This window comes from Procambarus clarkii, chromosome 80 (assembly GCF_040958095.1).
Source record: "Procambarus clarkii isolate CNS0578487 chromosome 80, FALCON_Pclarkii_2.0, whole genome shotgun sequence".
Lineage (NCBI taxonomy): Eukaryota > Metazoa > Arthropoda > Malacostraca > Decapoda > Cambaridae > Procambarus > Procambarus clarkii.
Window position 1 is genome coordinate 22,862,521 of NC_091229.1, and position 15,568 is coordinate 22,878,088.

At 53.0% G+C, this 15,568-nt stretch overlaps 1 protein-coding gene across 14 annotated transcripts in view; it reads right to left on the bottom strand.

Moving 5' to 3' along the window:
- The window catches only part of siz (Brefeldin-resistant Arf-GEF family protein schizo), a 423,991-nt gene that overhangs the window by 118,009 nt on the left and 290,414 nt on the right, over positions 1-15,568 (bottom strand). Inside the window, exon 1 of one of the 14 annotated variants that reach the window (XM_069314958.1) lies at positions 8,389-8,542. The exons of 12 other annotated variants lie outside the window; for them this stretch is intronic. In XM_069314958.1, coding sequence (XP_069171059.1) covers positions 8,389-8,486 — 98 coding nt within the window. In that variant the 5' untranslated portion in view covers positions 8,487-8,542. Of the gene's footprint in view, positions 1-8,388; positions 8,543-15,568 lie in introns of those variants that run through there. One more of the 14 variants, XM_045727745.2, reaches the window with a different exon arrangement.

Here is a 15,568-nt window from a genome sequence, read left to right on the forward strand (position 1 = left end):
CAGAGGCTCCAGGAATAATGTAGGCGATACAGGAGGCGGAGACAGCCAGAGCATAGGGTTGGGGAAGGGGTGGTGTGGGACAGGTGTGGGGCAGGTGTGGCGAGGGATGTGTAGTGTGGGTGGCAGGTGTGGTGTTCACCTGGGGCTGGTGGTGGTGCTAAGGGTACGGTGCTCCTAAATAAAGGACCTTAAAGGTCACCCACCGTTTCATCACCTGGCCAGTAGAGGTGTGCGCCTCACCTCTCAGGACACATCATATGCTCTCACCAGTTGACATCTCAAGCAAGGATGTTCCTGGCACGCGCCCACAGTCGTGTATACGAACCTGAACCAGTGTAGAGGGAAGAAGAGACACGTCACTAGAGGACCACTAGAGGAATTTGAGATTACCAGTGGGGATGTAAGGAAGCTTTTGCTAGAGTTGAATGTGACAAAGGCTATAGGCTCAGATGGAATATCGCCATGGATACTAAAGGAAGGAGCAGAAGCACTGTGCCTGCCACTCTCCAAAGTGTATAACAAATCACTGGTAACAGGTGAACTGCCAGAAATTTGGAAGGCGGCAAACGTAGTCCCGATATACAAGAAGGGTGATAAACATGAGGCGCTGAACTACAGGCCAGTGCCCCCTAACTGGCATACCCTGCAAGCTAATGGAGAAAATTGGCACAGAGACGTTGCGAGTTATCCCAGTGATCGTGTTGCATCTGATGAGTGCCAGCTTATGTAGTGGAGGTGGAGGAGTGACCCCAAGTGTCACTCCTCCTTCATGTCTCAGGTGAGGGTCAGGGGACCACAGGGGGGGGGGTACGTGGTTGTGGCCATGTCGATGGGATTGGGCGTCATGCAGGTCAAGGCTGGGGTCAAGGGTGAGGTCGACTTGTTCCATCAAACTCCCCCCCCCCTTCTCCCCCTCCCCCTCCCCCCCCCCCAGCTATCACCCCTGCCATGGGGTATGCAGCACTCCCACCCCCCCCCCTAGTGCCAATAATTATACCGTGGAGCCAAACAGTTTCCCAACCGCAATACTTTTAATCATATTAAAGGTCAAACACTCATTTGCTTCCTCGCTCGCTCATTCTAAAACACACACACACACACACACACACACACACACACACACACACACACACAGCCTGACCAAACCTGGTCAATGACCTGACCAAAGGGCCAGAGCAAGCACAAATAGGTGAGTCCACAGAGGGCACCGGGAAGGCTGGCTCAGAGTGGTAGTGGACCCCCATACCCATCCTGCGAGTCGACCCCATACCCATTCTGCGAGTCGACCCCATACCCATCCTGCGAGTCGACCCCATACCCATCCTGCGAGTCGACCCCATACCCATTCTGCGAGTCGACCCCATACCCATCCTGCGAGTCGACCCCATACCCATCCTGCGAGTCGACCCCATACCCATCCTGCGAGTCGACCCCATACCCATTCTGCACCCCCTAAAAAAAAGCCTGAACTAAGGGGGACCAGTAGCTGGAGCTTGACCCCCCCCCCCCTAACGGCACAGTTAAAGCAGCACCCCCAAACACACGCCTGCAACACCTTTACAATATCACCACAACAACAAAATCAATTTAAATCTAGACATTTTTACGAAAGACAATTTGTTGTCGAACAATGACTTGTCATCCAACCTGAGCAGGCGACAATGGTTGAATAAGGGAGGGGGGGGGCATGGAGGGGGGTTTGGGGGGGGGCGGGACAGGTCGTGGGGGAAGGTGTAATAGATAAGGGGAGAATGTGAAAACTCTTAGGCACGTTGCCTAAGAGTTTTCTAACTCTTAAGAGTTAGAAAAGGTCACAAAATGTGTCTAAGGGCTCGGCCCAGCAAAGGGGGGCGCTCTTGACGACCCATTAAACAGTATTATTTTTGTGTGGTAAATGAAGACTCGGTGATTGGTTGGGGGGCGGGGCGGCGACCCCCACTACTGAGGAGATGCCCAATATTGTGCCCCATGTCTGCTGCTTTAAGGTGGGGGTGTTAACAAGTGGGGCGGGTACCCAATATGCCCCAAACCCTATTCCGTGGGCGGCAGTATACCCCAAACCTATCCCGTGGGTGGCAGTATACCCCAACACCTATCCCGTGGGTGGCAGTATACCCCAAACCTATCCCGTGGGTGGCAGTATACCCCAAACCTATCCCATGGATGGCAGTATACCCCAAACCTATCCCATGGATGGCAGTATACCCCAAACCTATCCCATGGGTGTCAGTATATCCCCTATTGTATATTGTATACTTCCAGGAATAGGGGGCTTGGGGGCCGGCCCACAGGCCGCCGTGACTATTTACCTATTTATATTCACCCATGTGACTGATGCCGAGACTCTAGCTCCTGGACCCCGCCTCTCCAACCGCCTGTTGAATGCAATATCTCCCGACCTATTTTCTCTACCAAGCCAACTGTTGACCATCCTCAGGGTGCCGCCCACAACAGCTCTATCTTCCAGGTTCCAAGTTTACTGCTAGGTGAACAAAGGCATCAGGTGAAAGGGTATATTGCCTGAACCCTTCCGTCCTACCGCGGGAATCGAACCTGGGAGCCTCGGTCGAGAGCCGGCGACGAGGCCTCCTTGTGAACACGTCTGTATCTGTCTGTCCCTATCCGCACCCTGCATCCCTGTCCCCTGCTGCCCCCTGTCCCCTGCTCTGCCCCCCACCCCCGTCCCCTCCATCCCTGTCCCTTGCTCGTCCCCGTCCCCGTCTTAAAACCGGCCAATTACCCTTCTATTGTCTTCAACTTGGACCCGCTAAAAACCCGCCCCAAACCCCACAAGCTCCCGCAGTAGGCGCCACACAAAGGTCACGCCGCCTGGGGTAAAGCGATTACAAACACCATAAAACACACAAGCGAGGTGTGTGTGTGTGTGTGTTTTACACCCCCTCCCCCCCTCCGGCCTCTCTTGGACCTTCCGGACAACGGTAAAGAAGCGGCAAAACCCAGGATGCCACACCATTGGTGGCACTGTGCCACAGGTGCCTCACATCCACCACACACTGGTCAGGGTGCCACGCCGGTGATGCGGACTCTTAGTACCGGCTGTAAGGTAGGTTAGGGAGAGCGAGCCAGCGACTTGTGTTCGAGTCCCGGCCAGGGGAGAATTGACTGGGCACCAACCCATAACTCTCTGCTTCTGTTTGCCCAGCAATAATTGGCTACCTGGTTGTTAATCTTCTGACGGGTCGTGTTCCAGGGGGAACTAAGGGGTGTATGACTTTCCATAAGCTATGGGAGGGGGGAGGCGTTTGACCAGTTAAAAGGGGTCACACGTTGCCTCCTGAACCCACCTATGTGGATAAAGGAGAAGAAGAGAGCAAGGAGCACCAAGAGTTGTTATAATAGTGGTGAATGTATTAATACAGGTTATAATATCAGCAGGGGAAGGGGGTAAGAATGGTGGTGTGTGTGGAGGGTACAATCACATAATGGAGTATGAAGGCATCCATGAACAGGCGACACACTACACTACTTACTTTAATTGACCTCACCTGGTGAACCTCTACACCCCACCCCCCCAAACAACCATAGTTACACCACTATCGTCGCAGGACTTAGGGTTTAACACACACTGAACACACTCCAGGCACACGATCTTGGACGATAGTTAGAAATGGAGAAGACATTAGTATTCGTTCTAAATATGCCACCTAAGGTACCACCTTTGTCCATTGAATATTCAAACCTTTCTTAAATCAACCCTCAGACCCACTGGGGGCTGGCTCACTGGGGGCTGGCCCACTGGGGGCTGGCCCACTGGGGGCTGGCCCACTGGGGGCTGGCCCACAGCCACAGGTAATTAGCTACAACTCACCTTGATGTTTCTGGCCAGCAGGAAGCGATCAGCACTCACCTGGGGAATAGAAACAACAGTTAGATCAAGGTCAGAGTGATACGCAAGATCTACTCTGCGATAACGACTGACTTGACATCTTAAGACGTCTCAGCAGATTTTCTTTGAATTTATCTATGTTTACATAAAAAATTGTGTGTGTGTGGGGGGGGGGCGTGGGGATCCCCACACACGCACCCCCCCCCATCCCCCACCCCCCACAGGCTCTCTCATCACCCCCCCCCACAGGCACCCAAGACACCCCACCTGGAGAACGTAAACATCTCATCATAATCTGGAAAGGTAACCTGTCTGAACTTCCCGCCACTACCTCAACTACAGCCAAAGTTACCTCACTACACCATGAGCGCCACGCATCCCGTCTCAACGCCCCCTTCAAGACACTCCTACCTTCTTGGCAACAATATCCAAGGTGTTCGCATACTGCCTCGAGTAGGTTATATTAAACGTTTTATTGACCTGTAGCCCAAGCCAGGGACGGCAGTTGGGGTCGAGATACACGGACAGCGTTACCATGGTGATTCATTAAGTCCGTAGTCGCTGTCGCAGCTTCCATTCACACCTGTCGGAGGGGGGCGGTACGGGTCCCCTCGCCGCCACACCTGTCGGAGAGTGGCGGTACGGGCCCCCTCGCCGCCACACCTGTCGGAGGGTGGCGGTACGGGCCCCCTCGCCGCCACACCTGTCGGAGGGTGGCGGTACGGGCCCCCTCGCCGCCACACCTGTCGGAGGGTGGCGGGACGGGCCCCCTCGCCGCCACACCTGTCGGAGGGGGCGGTACGGGCCCCCTCGCCGCCACACCTACCACCCTTCCTACCCTCCCTCCCTCCCTAGGAGGGCCCCCATCCCCCCCCCCATCCTGGCAATTTCACCAATTTGCCTGTGACAGAACGGATGTAACAATTTATCCTCACTCCTGCAGGCTACATCCATCAACCAGCCTCCTGAACCTAACTCCTACAGGACGTCCGCCTAATCCTTCTCACTCACACTCCAGCTGGTCCTACTCCAGCTGGGCCTACTCCACCTGGTCCCTACTCACACTAAATTACTTATATTCATGCACTTGTCAACCCAAGTTTTAAATAGTTAGGACCTACAGGAACTTGATCATGCTTTATTTGCCACTCACGAATATACACCTGGACCTTGTCAGTCACGAAGACACACCTGGACCTTGTCAGTCACGAAGACACACCTGGACCTTGTCAGTCACGAAGACACACCTGGAGCTTGTTTGCCAGTCAGGTGTATACTGACCCCCCCCCCCCATTCCAGACCACCGACTTGCATGTGCCTCTTCACAGACCAGACAATATTTAACAAGGCCTTCCACCAGTTCCCCAGATATTCTCTCTCAATTTAAACAGATTCTATTGTAGCCTCGTATACAAATTTTACCATGTTGACATAACATATATTTATGATCTTGGCAATGTAGGTAATGTACATTAAACAATTAAAAAAAAACTTGAGCCTTAATCGCCATTAATAATATCTTTAAAACTATCACATAATTCAACAGGATCTGAACTTTGAGTTCATTTCTCTTTTTTAAAGACATTAGGCTACGTAACTATTAAACAGCTATTTTATGTCTAATTTATGAGGAGGCCTGAGCGATGACCGGGCCGCGGGGAGGCTGAGCCCCGAAACCGTCACAAGGTATGGCCATTGTTCTCCCTTAATGATGAGCTGGACGATATGGGTTGACCTACTTGGCTTACTATGTTATCTTGAGTTATCTTGAGGTTATCTTGAGATGATTTCGGTTCTTTTTAGTGTCCCCGCGGCCCGGTCCTCGACCAGGCCTCCACCCCCAGGAAGCAGCCCGTGACAGCTGACTAACACCCAGATACCTATTTTACTGCTAGGTAACAGGGGCATAGGGTGTTAGAAACTCTGCCCATTGTTTCTCGCCGGCGCCTGGGATCGAACCCGGGACCACAGGATCACAAGTCCAGCGTGCTGTCCGCTCGGCCGACCGGCTCCCAGCACCAGGTGGCAGCAGTGGTCGAGGGGGGGGAGAAGGGGACACCTGAATTCATCTCAGGCCAGATGTGGGTCTTGTCGTGATGAGGGGGGGGGGAGAAGGGGACACCTGAATTCATCTCAGGCCAGATGTGGGTCTTGTCGTGATGAGGGGGGGGGGAGAAGGGGACACCTGAATTCATCTCAGGCCAGATGTGGGTCTTGTCGTGATGAGGGGGGGGGGGGGGGGAGAAGGGGACACCTGAATTCATCTCAGGCCAGATGTGGGTCTTGTCGTGATGAGGGGGGGGGGAGAAGGGGACACCTGAATTCATCTCAGGCCAGATGTGGGTCTTGTCGTGATGAGGGGGGGGGGGAGAAGGGGACACCTGAATTCATCTCAGGCCAGATGTGGGTCTTGTCGTGATGAGGGGGGGGGGGAGAAGGGGACACCTGAATTCATCTCAGGCCAGATGTGGGTCTTGTCGTGATGAGGGGGGGGGAGAAGGGGACACCTGAATTCATCTCAGGCCAGATGTGGGTCTTGTCGTGATGAGGGGGGGGGGGGGAGAAGGGGACACCTGAATTCATCTCAGGCCAGATGTGGGTCTTGTCGTGATGAGGGGGGGGGGGGGAGAAGGGGACACCTGAATTCATCTCAGGCCAGATGTGGGTCTTGTCGTGATGAGGGGGGGGGGGGGGAGAAGGGGACACCTGAATTCATCTCAGGCCAGATGTGGGTCTTGTCGTGATGAGGGGGGGGGGGAGAAGGGGACACCTGAATTCATCTCAGGCCAGATGTGGGTCTTGTCGTGATGAGGGGGGGGGGGGGGAGAAGGGGACACCTGAATTCATCTCAGGCCAGATGTGGGTCTTGTCGTGATGAGGGGGGGGGGGAGAAGGGGACACCTGAATTCATCTCAGGCCAGATGTGGGTCTTGTCGTGATGAATAAGAGCCAAGGTGACCTTTACTTGGGAGGCTGTCACTCACCCGCATCTCCCAGACCCTGCCAGCAGCATCCCTCCTAACACCACACACACAATCCCTTATCTCTGTGATGAGTATAATGCAGGTCAAGAACACTTGTCTTATCAATACTAGTTCTTGGCCAGCTAGTGCTGCCTGCACGCCACACACACACACACACACACACACACACACACACACACACACACACACACACACACACACACACACCCACACACACACACACACACACACCCAACCAAATGTAATGTAATGAAGATAGGTGTAGGGAGCAGGAGGCCAGATACAAGGTATCATCTGGGAGAGGAAATTCTTCAGGAGTCAGAGAAGGAAAAAGACTTGGGGGTTGATATCACGCCAGACCTGTCTCCTGCAGCACATATCAAGCGGATAACATCAGCGGCATATGCCAGGCTGGCCAACATACGAACGGCATTCAGAAACTTGTGTAAAGAATCATTCAGAACTTTGTATACCACATATGTCAGGCCAATCCTGGAGTATGCAGCCCCAGCATGGAGTCCATATCTAGTCAAGGATAAGACTAAACTGGAAAAGGTTCAAAGGTTTGCCACCAGACTAGTACCCGAGCTGAGAGGTATGAGCTACGAGGAGAGACTCCGGGAATTAAACCTCACTTCGCTGGAAGACAGAAGAGTTAGGGGGGACATGATCACCACATTCAAGATTCTGAAGGGGATTGATAGGGTAGATAAAGACAGTCTATTTAACACAAGGGGAACACGCACAAGGGGACACAGGTGGAAACTGAGTGCCCAAATGAGCCACAGAGATATTAGAAATAACTTTTTTAGTGTCAGAGTGGTTGACAAATGGAATGCATTAGGGGGTGATGTGGTGGAGGCTGACTCCATACACAGTTTCAAGTGTAGATATGACAGAGCCCGATAGGCTCATGAATCTGTACACCTGTTGATTGACGGTTGAGAGGCGGGACCAAAGAGCCAGAGCTCAACCCCCGCAAACACAACTAGGTGAGTACAACTAGGTGAGTACACACACACACACACACACACACACACACACACACACACACACACACACACACACACACACACACACACACACACGTGGTCGACAGCCTCAAGCACCAATCCTTCACATCCTGTAGACATTATGGTAAATATCTCCAACTCCTCGTTCCTCCATTGACGGAAAGGTACTTGTAGGAGAGAGAGAGAGACAGAGGCAGAGAGACAGAGACAGAGAGAGAGGCAGAGGCAGAGGCAGAGAGAGAGACAGAGAGGCAGAGGCAGAGAGAGAGACACAGAGAGAGAGACAGAGAAAGAGACACAGAGAGAGACAGAGAGAGAGACACAGAGACACACAGAGACAAAGTGTGGTGTTACCTGGTTACCTGGTTGATGGGGTTCTGGGAGTTCTTCTACTCCCCAAGCCCGGTCCGAGGCCAGGCTTGACTTGTGAGAGTTTGGTCCACTAGGTGTATAAAGGTAAGCCAGATGTAGCAGAGACCTGGTGTGAGAGAGGGGAGAGAGTGTGTGGGGGGGTGAAGGAAGGGAGGGGAGGGGCAGCACTCACCTAGGTAGGGGCGGAGAGGTAGATGTAGGAGGCAAGGCAGAGAAGAGGGAGAAGCGTCTTAGCTTCAGCTGGACCCGCATCCTTCTCCCTCCCCTCATTACCTCCCTCTTGGCCCGCCTGCTGGCCTGGCCAAGACGTTCACTGCTGGCCTGGCCAAGACGCTCACTGGTGGCCTGGCCAAGACGCTCACTGGCCGCCTCGCCGTCTTCAGTAACAGTCTGGTCAGTCCACAGTCTGAAGGGACTGATCAAGTACGGTATGGTGACTGTGGCCCACTAGAGGCGAGGTCCAGTGGCCCACTAGAGGCGAGGTCCAGTGGCCCACTAGAGGCGAGGTCCAATGGCCCACTAGAGGCGAGGTCCAGTGGCCCACTAGAGGCGAGGTCCAGTGGCCCACTAGAGGCGAGGTCCAGTGGCCCACTAGAGGCGAGGTCCAGTGGCCCACTAGAGGCGAGGTCCAGTGGCCAACTAGAGGCGAGGTCCAGTGGCCCACTAGAGGCGAGGTCCAGTGGCCAAAACCATGCTAACCAACATGACACACATGGTCGCCACAACACTGACAAACACACCAACTCTGATCCTTCGCCACCTTAACCCACTGTTCAAGTCGTACACATCATATTATTTGCTTCACGTAATCCTGCAAGTAATTTCAGTTTAGGCACAACCGTCTCGTTGTGGGGGTCGGGAGGGGGGGGGGGGAAATTCTATTCACGGGTCCTATGGTAAGTTCGGGCAATTTAGCACATCAATTTAGTAACGTTGTGACCATTCGAGAGGACGAGCTAGTTCAAGAGGCACCAAACAACTCAGGATCTCCAATCAGAAGCGGTTTTGCTGACCCTCTGAAACCACTCCAAGCGAGGTGCTGAACCTCTAGGTAAGACCTCTTAGCACCCCAGGAGCAGCCTGTGATACCAAGAGGGTGTTGCTCGCCACCCACTCCCAACACCCTCTTCCCCCACAAGTGCCAACCTCTTACCACCTCCTCACAAGTGACAACGTCTCCCTCACACACCACTACGACACGAGAACACCACCTCAACATGTCCTCACACCACGGACCTTTACACACACACACACACACACACACACACACACACACACACACACACACACACACACACAACCCGTCCTCATAAGTGCCATATGCTCGTTAATCAAGACACAAAACTGGTTTAATGAACACTTTACACAAGACTGAAGTGATGGCGTTGGTACATTTGGCACATGTGTTAGCCTCCTGCGTCTCTAAATGTTTCACCTACAAATACAATTAGTTGCCGACAGAACCTAATAAACACCTAACTTCGTTTAAGCCTAACTATACACCAGAGTATAATGCATAACAATTGACTTTGTTTTTACTATTTGTGCCTGCAGAATCGAGCTATTAGCTGGTTGATGGGGTTCTGGGAGTTCTTCTACTCCCTAAGCCCGGCCCGAGGCCAGGCTTGACTTGTTAGTTTGGTCCACCAGGCTGTTGCTTGGAGCGGCCCGCAGGCCCACATACACCTGGTTGATGGGGTTCTGGGAGTTCTTATACTCCCCAAGCCCGGCCAGAGGCCAGGCTCGACTTATGAGAGGTTGTTGACCAGACCACAAAGTACAAGGTGAAGGGACGACGACGTTTCGGTCCGTCCTGGACCATTCTCAAGTCGATTGTGACTTGACTTGACTAATCGACTTGAGAATGGTCCAGGACAGACCGAAACGTTGTCGTCGTCCCTTCACCTTCTAGTGTGTGGTCTGGTCAACATACTTCAGCCACGTTATTGTGACTCCTCGTCTGCTTGTGAGAGCTTGAACAAGTGTAGTGGTGGTGGACCCAACTCCAGGGTGTCACACTGGGCTCTTGCAGCATCTCTGCGTCAAGAGCGCCCAAAAAAACACCCACAATACACAAAGCTCCACAGCACAAACAATACAAAACGCTTGAAATATGTTTAGATTGAGCCCCGCTCCCCTTCTCTGACCCCAAGGGGACGCTTGTGAAGCAATCCATTGTGAACCCTTGTAGAGTCAAGCGACTCTCTCATTCACCAACTTGCCCACAATCTTATTCGGTCACTCACATGACCACCTGCTTGCTGCCATCTCTGAGCACTCGGTATTATGTTTCTTGAGGTTATCTTGAGATGATTTCGGGGCTTTTAGTGTCCTCGCGGCCCGGTCCTCGACCAGGTTGTTGTTCTTGGTTGTTCCTTAACGCCTTGGTGGTAATGGTGTAGTCTAGCATCTTAAAGAGATTGTTCTACCATACCTGGTGGTACAGGTGTTCTCTAACACCTGTCCTCCTCCCATCACCACGTGGCAGAGCTGCCTTGCATGGGCCAAGATACCTTCTGCAGTTTCCTAAATTCTTGTGTTCTTAAAGAGACCCATCTATGAAACAGATGTGAACTTTGCAACACTAAAGAAAAGAAAAACAGGGCATGACAAGGGCATACAAGATACTATAAGGACAACTGGCCAAGCCGCGAAGCAATGTCCTATGCGAGGAACAGTAGAACGAGGGGACACCTGCTAAGCACACCTGGCTAGCACAAATGTGAGTACACACATGTTCCCCCCCAAGAACCCACCTCACTACACACCTGAGCTTTGTCAACACGGCAATTACTGTGGCCTGATCGTACCTGGTCGTGCCCGGTGAGAGGCGTGCTTGTGTGTGGAGGTCCCAGTACGTGCAGCGACCCGTGCACGTGCTGCCAAACGCAAAAAACGAAATGTTTTGTGTAAAAAAACAGTGGGTGGAGGACAGGGATGGTGGTGTTTAGGGTGGTAGGGGATGAGGTTGGGGAAGTGATGGATAAGGTGGTGGTGGAAGGTGATTGTGGCAACCATAAGCGAATGTTTACGTATTAAAACAAATCGTTTCAAACACAAATGCGCATATATCACGAGGCCAAGTTTTAGAAAGGTTTGAGGTTCAGTAATGTTTAAGAAAATACTACAGTGGTAGTGGCAAGGACGGAGGTGATTGGGCACCACGCCCACCACACCAAGTCTACGCCCACTACAGGTAGTGACGCCCACCTGCTATCCGGCTCCCAATGTTATCTTACGCAATTCTGTGACTAATATGGGCGTGCTTGTAACGCAGGAGACCTGTGAAGGATCCCCCGCCCCCCACAACACACCCATACGCACGCAAGCGCGCACACACGCACGCACGCACGCGGCTCTTATAACGCTACACGCTCTTCGCAATACATATTCAGTGTGCAAATGACCCCAACATAACTCGTGACCAAATTAAGAACAAGCAGCAGGTGCGGCCGGCGGAGGTAGGCACTACGACGGCGCTCTGAGGCACCTCCGGTACCAACACCAGCCACGGACACGGACAAGAGCCATGAACAATAGCGCCAGCCACGGACACGGACAAGAGCCATGAACAATAGCGCCAGCCACGGACACGGACAAGAGCCATGAACAATAGCGCCAGCCACGGACACGGACAAGAGCCATGAACAATAGCGCCAGCCACGGACAAGAGCCACGGACAAGAGCACCAGCCACGTACAAGAGCCACCGCCATAGCCAGGAGAAGTGGTGCCAACCTTACAGTCACTGCGGGAAGGGTCTCGGGGTGTCCCCAACAACTTTCCTCACTGCTTACGGGTTTTGTATACACTTTACTTCTGACAATAAAGTTCAGGGTGTTGGGGCTTCCGTAACGTCTTCAGGGTATTTCACTTGAAACAATACGCAGGTTTGCAAGAAGACTCGTGCCGGAAACAAGAGGATCACACTACGAGGACACATTAAAGTAATTATCTCAACACTACAGCGCAAAAGAACAGAGGAGACATGATTACCATATAAAAGATCTTGGAGAAGAATAGACCAAGTTGACGGCCTCTAAATTGGAAGTATAGAACAAGAGGATCAACATTTGGGAAGCAAAAATATAAATAAATGAGATAAGGAGAGCAAGATAAGGTGAGATAAGGTGATGAAAGGTTCTCTACGGTTCATCGACTACTTCCCAGTGTCCGCTGATGTTCTCTTGCTTAATGTTCCTCTCGGTATCTTTCATGTAGTGATCATGTTCACACTTGTTTTTCTCCTATAATGTTGTGAGGTTGAGCTCCCTTACGCTATCCTCGTAAATTACTTTTCTTCACACATACCTAATCTTATTGCAAACCTCTGTAACTCATTTACGTTTAAGGAAGTGCGGCGGAGTATTCTTGACCACTCATGGGTAGTGTAGATGGGTGTGAACGAGGCCTTTAGGCTGTATCACCTTCTCAGATGCTGCTGATGATGTCGTGTTTGTGTCTGGAGTTTGTGTTGGAGATAACCTCTCCCGAATCTTGCGTACTTGCCTGCTCCTTGGGAGGGTGGTGATAGTGGTTAAGGTGGTGATCGTAGGTGGTGGTGGTGGTGATCGTAGGTGGTGATGGTGGTGATCGTAGGTGATGGTGGGGATCGTAGGTGGTGGTGGTCGTACTTACGGGCGAGTAAGGTCTAGCTCTATGCCCCGCCTTACTAACCCTTGGTGTCCCTGTCGAGTCATAATCGGACTATTCTGACATTGGAACTGTCTGCCGCGTGTAGCCGTAAGGACGTGGACGGTGGTGGTGGCGGCGGCGGCGGCCAGACTCTGTGACCTCCTTAAGCTGTGTGCACCACTACACACTTCCCCTCCTCTCACACAGATGATGTTTCCCCTTGGGATTCACCCCCCCCCCTCCTCTTCAACAAGCACCTTCCCACAACGTGTTCCTTCCTCGCCCGCTGGCCGGCCTCACCCGCTCATTCTCAACATTTGCCCAAAACAATGATTTTTCCCAACAAGAAACACTCGACTCCTCCACCATAGTGCCATCCCGGAGCGCTGCCTCGTTGGACATAGAGCATATGGATAGTACTGTTATCTGGATGCTATCTCCAGAGTGCCTAACTGATCACTCTTGTCTTCACTTGATGAGTACTTTTCAGTATTTTTTTAATAGTTCTAGTTTAGGTGCCAGGGTGCGTGTGAGGGCTGAGTAAGGAGCCAGGTGTGTAAATAATTGTCAGGGTGAGTGCCAATGAGTGTTCAGATGAGGGTCAGTGACAGGGAGAGGACCCCCAGTGACAGGGAGAGGACCCCCAGTGACAGGGAGAGGACCCCCAGTGACAGGAAGAGGACCCCCAGTGACAGGGAGAGGACAGGAGGGTCGGGAAGACGGATATGACTGATTGCGAGAAAGGTTACCAGATAGTTACTGACAACACCAGTAATGTCCGCCACACTCTAGGATCCTAACCTCCCCCCCCCCCTCTCTCTCCCTCTCTCCCTCCCTCCCTCCTCCCTCTCCCTCCCTCTCCCTCTCCCCCTCCCCCTCCCTCCCTCTCCCTCCCTCTCCCTCCCTCTCCCTCCCTCTCCCTCTCTCTCCCTCTCTCTCTCTCTCTCTCTCTCTCCCCCTCCCGTGACAGCTGACTAACACCCAGGTACCTATTTTACTGCTAGGTAACAGGGGCATAGGGTGAAAGAAACTCTGCCCATTGTTTCTCGCCGGCGCCTAGGATCGAACCCAGGATCACAAGTCCAGCGTGCTGTCCGCTCGACCGACCGGCTCGCCTTATGTCTATCCGTGACGTATATGTTGTGTGTATTCCCTGTATTTCAACAATCTCTGAAAGGCGGGAACCCCCCCCCCCCCCGACCCGCAGGACAACGGGACGGTGGCAGGATGGAAAAGGTGGACGTGGAACAGGACAGGAGAGGAAGGTGGTGGAGAGGGTTGGGAAGGGGGGTGGAGAAAGGGGGCAGAGGCATCAGCACATAGTTGTGTCCGGGTGTGGGGGGGGGGGGCGGGGGGGGGGCGCACGCCTCAACACAGTAGTCTCTACAGCATGCACGTACGCAAGCACACGTGCATACAAGCAGGTCTACGCGCGCCCCAACACAAAGAGCTATACAGAGGTCATGGTAGCCCCTGCACCTCACAGGGGACACTCCCCCTGCCCCCCTGCACCACAGACCCAGCTAAGACCCCCTCCCCCAGCGCCAGGTGAGGAACCCCCCAGCGCCAGGTGAGGACCCCCCCCCCCCCAGCGCCAGGTGAGGACCCCCCCCAGCGCCAGGTGAGGACCCCCCCCCCAGCGCCAGGTGAGGACCCCCCAGCGCCAGGTGAGGACCCCCCCAGCGCCAGGTGAGGACCCCCCCCCCAGCGCCAGGTGAGGACCCCCCCCCCCAGCGCCAGGTGAAGACCCCCCAGCGCCAGGTGAGGACCCCTCCCAGCGCCAGGTTTGGACCCCCCCAGCGCCAGGTGAACTCCCCCCCAGCGCCAGGTGAGCTCCCCCCCAGACCCAGGGGAGGACCCCCCCAAGACCCAGGTGAGGACCCCCCCCCCCCAGACCCAGGTGATGACCCCCCCCCCCCCCCAGCGCCACAAACCCATGTGTGTTCCTCATCTCGACGAACAAGACGAGGCATTAAGTGTCCAGAGGTGTGCCACAAGACTAGTCCCAGACCTCAGGAGTACAAGAACATGACAATTAAAGCCACTGGAGGCCTACCGGCCAGTAGTGGGGTGTAAGCGCTACAGGGGATATTTTTTTTTGGGCAGAGGACCCCTGTGGGGTGTAAGCGCTACAGGGGATATTTTTTTTCAGATCAAATATCCCCTGTAGCGCTTGGGGGTTTTCAGGTCAAATATCGTGCGTAGCGCTTCGGGGTTTTCAGGTCCGAAATATCGTGTGTAGCGCTTTAGGGTTTTCAGGCGAATTTGGGGAGTCACAGATTTAGAATTAGGGAATTCTTATAATGAAAAATAATGTCATACGAGTTTGCTAAAGTTCTTATAAGAAAAATAATTTCCGAGACTTAGAAGTTTGTTAAGGCCTTATGGGAGAAATTCAAATAACGTATGTAGCACTTTAGGGCTTCCAGGAGAACTCTACGGACATATTTTACATGTTTTCAACTTACAAAATCGTCTATGTAAGCCTTAGTTATTCATATAAATTTAGAAAATCACCTGTGTAAGTCATTGTTTTCAGGGTTTCGTACATCACACCCCCCTCCCTCCCCCCCCCTTACCTCGCAATCTGTCGCCTCACCTGTGTTTACTTTACGCCCGGTCAGCCAGACCTCTTATCTTATGTTATCTTCTCATAATATCTGGACCGTCCCTCCTCTCTCTCTCTCTCTCTCCTTTCATTCAGTTCAACTATTTTCC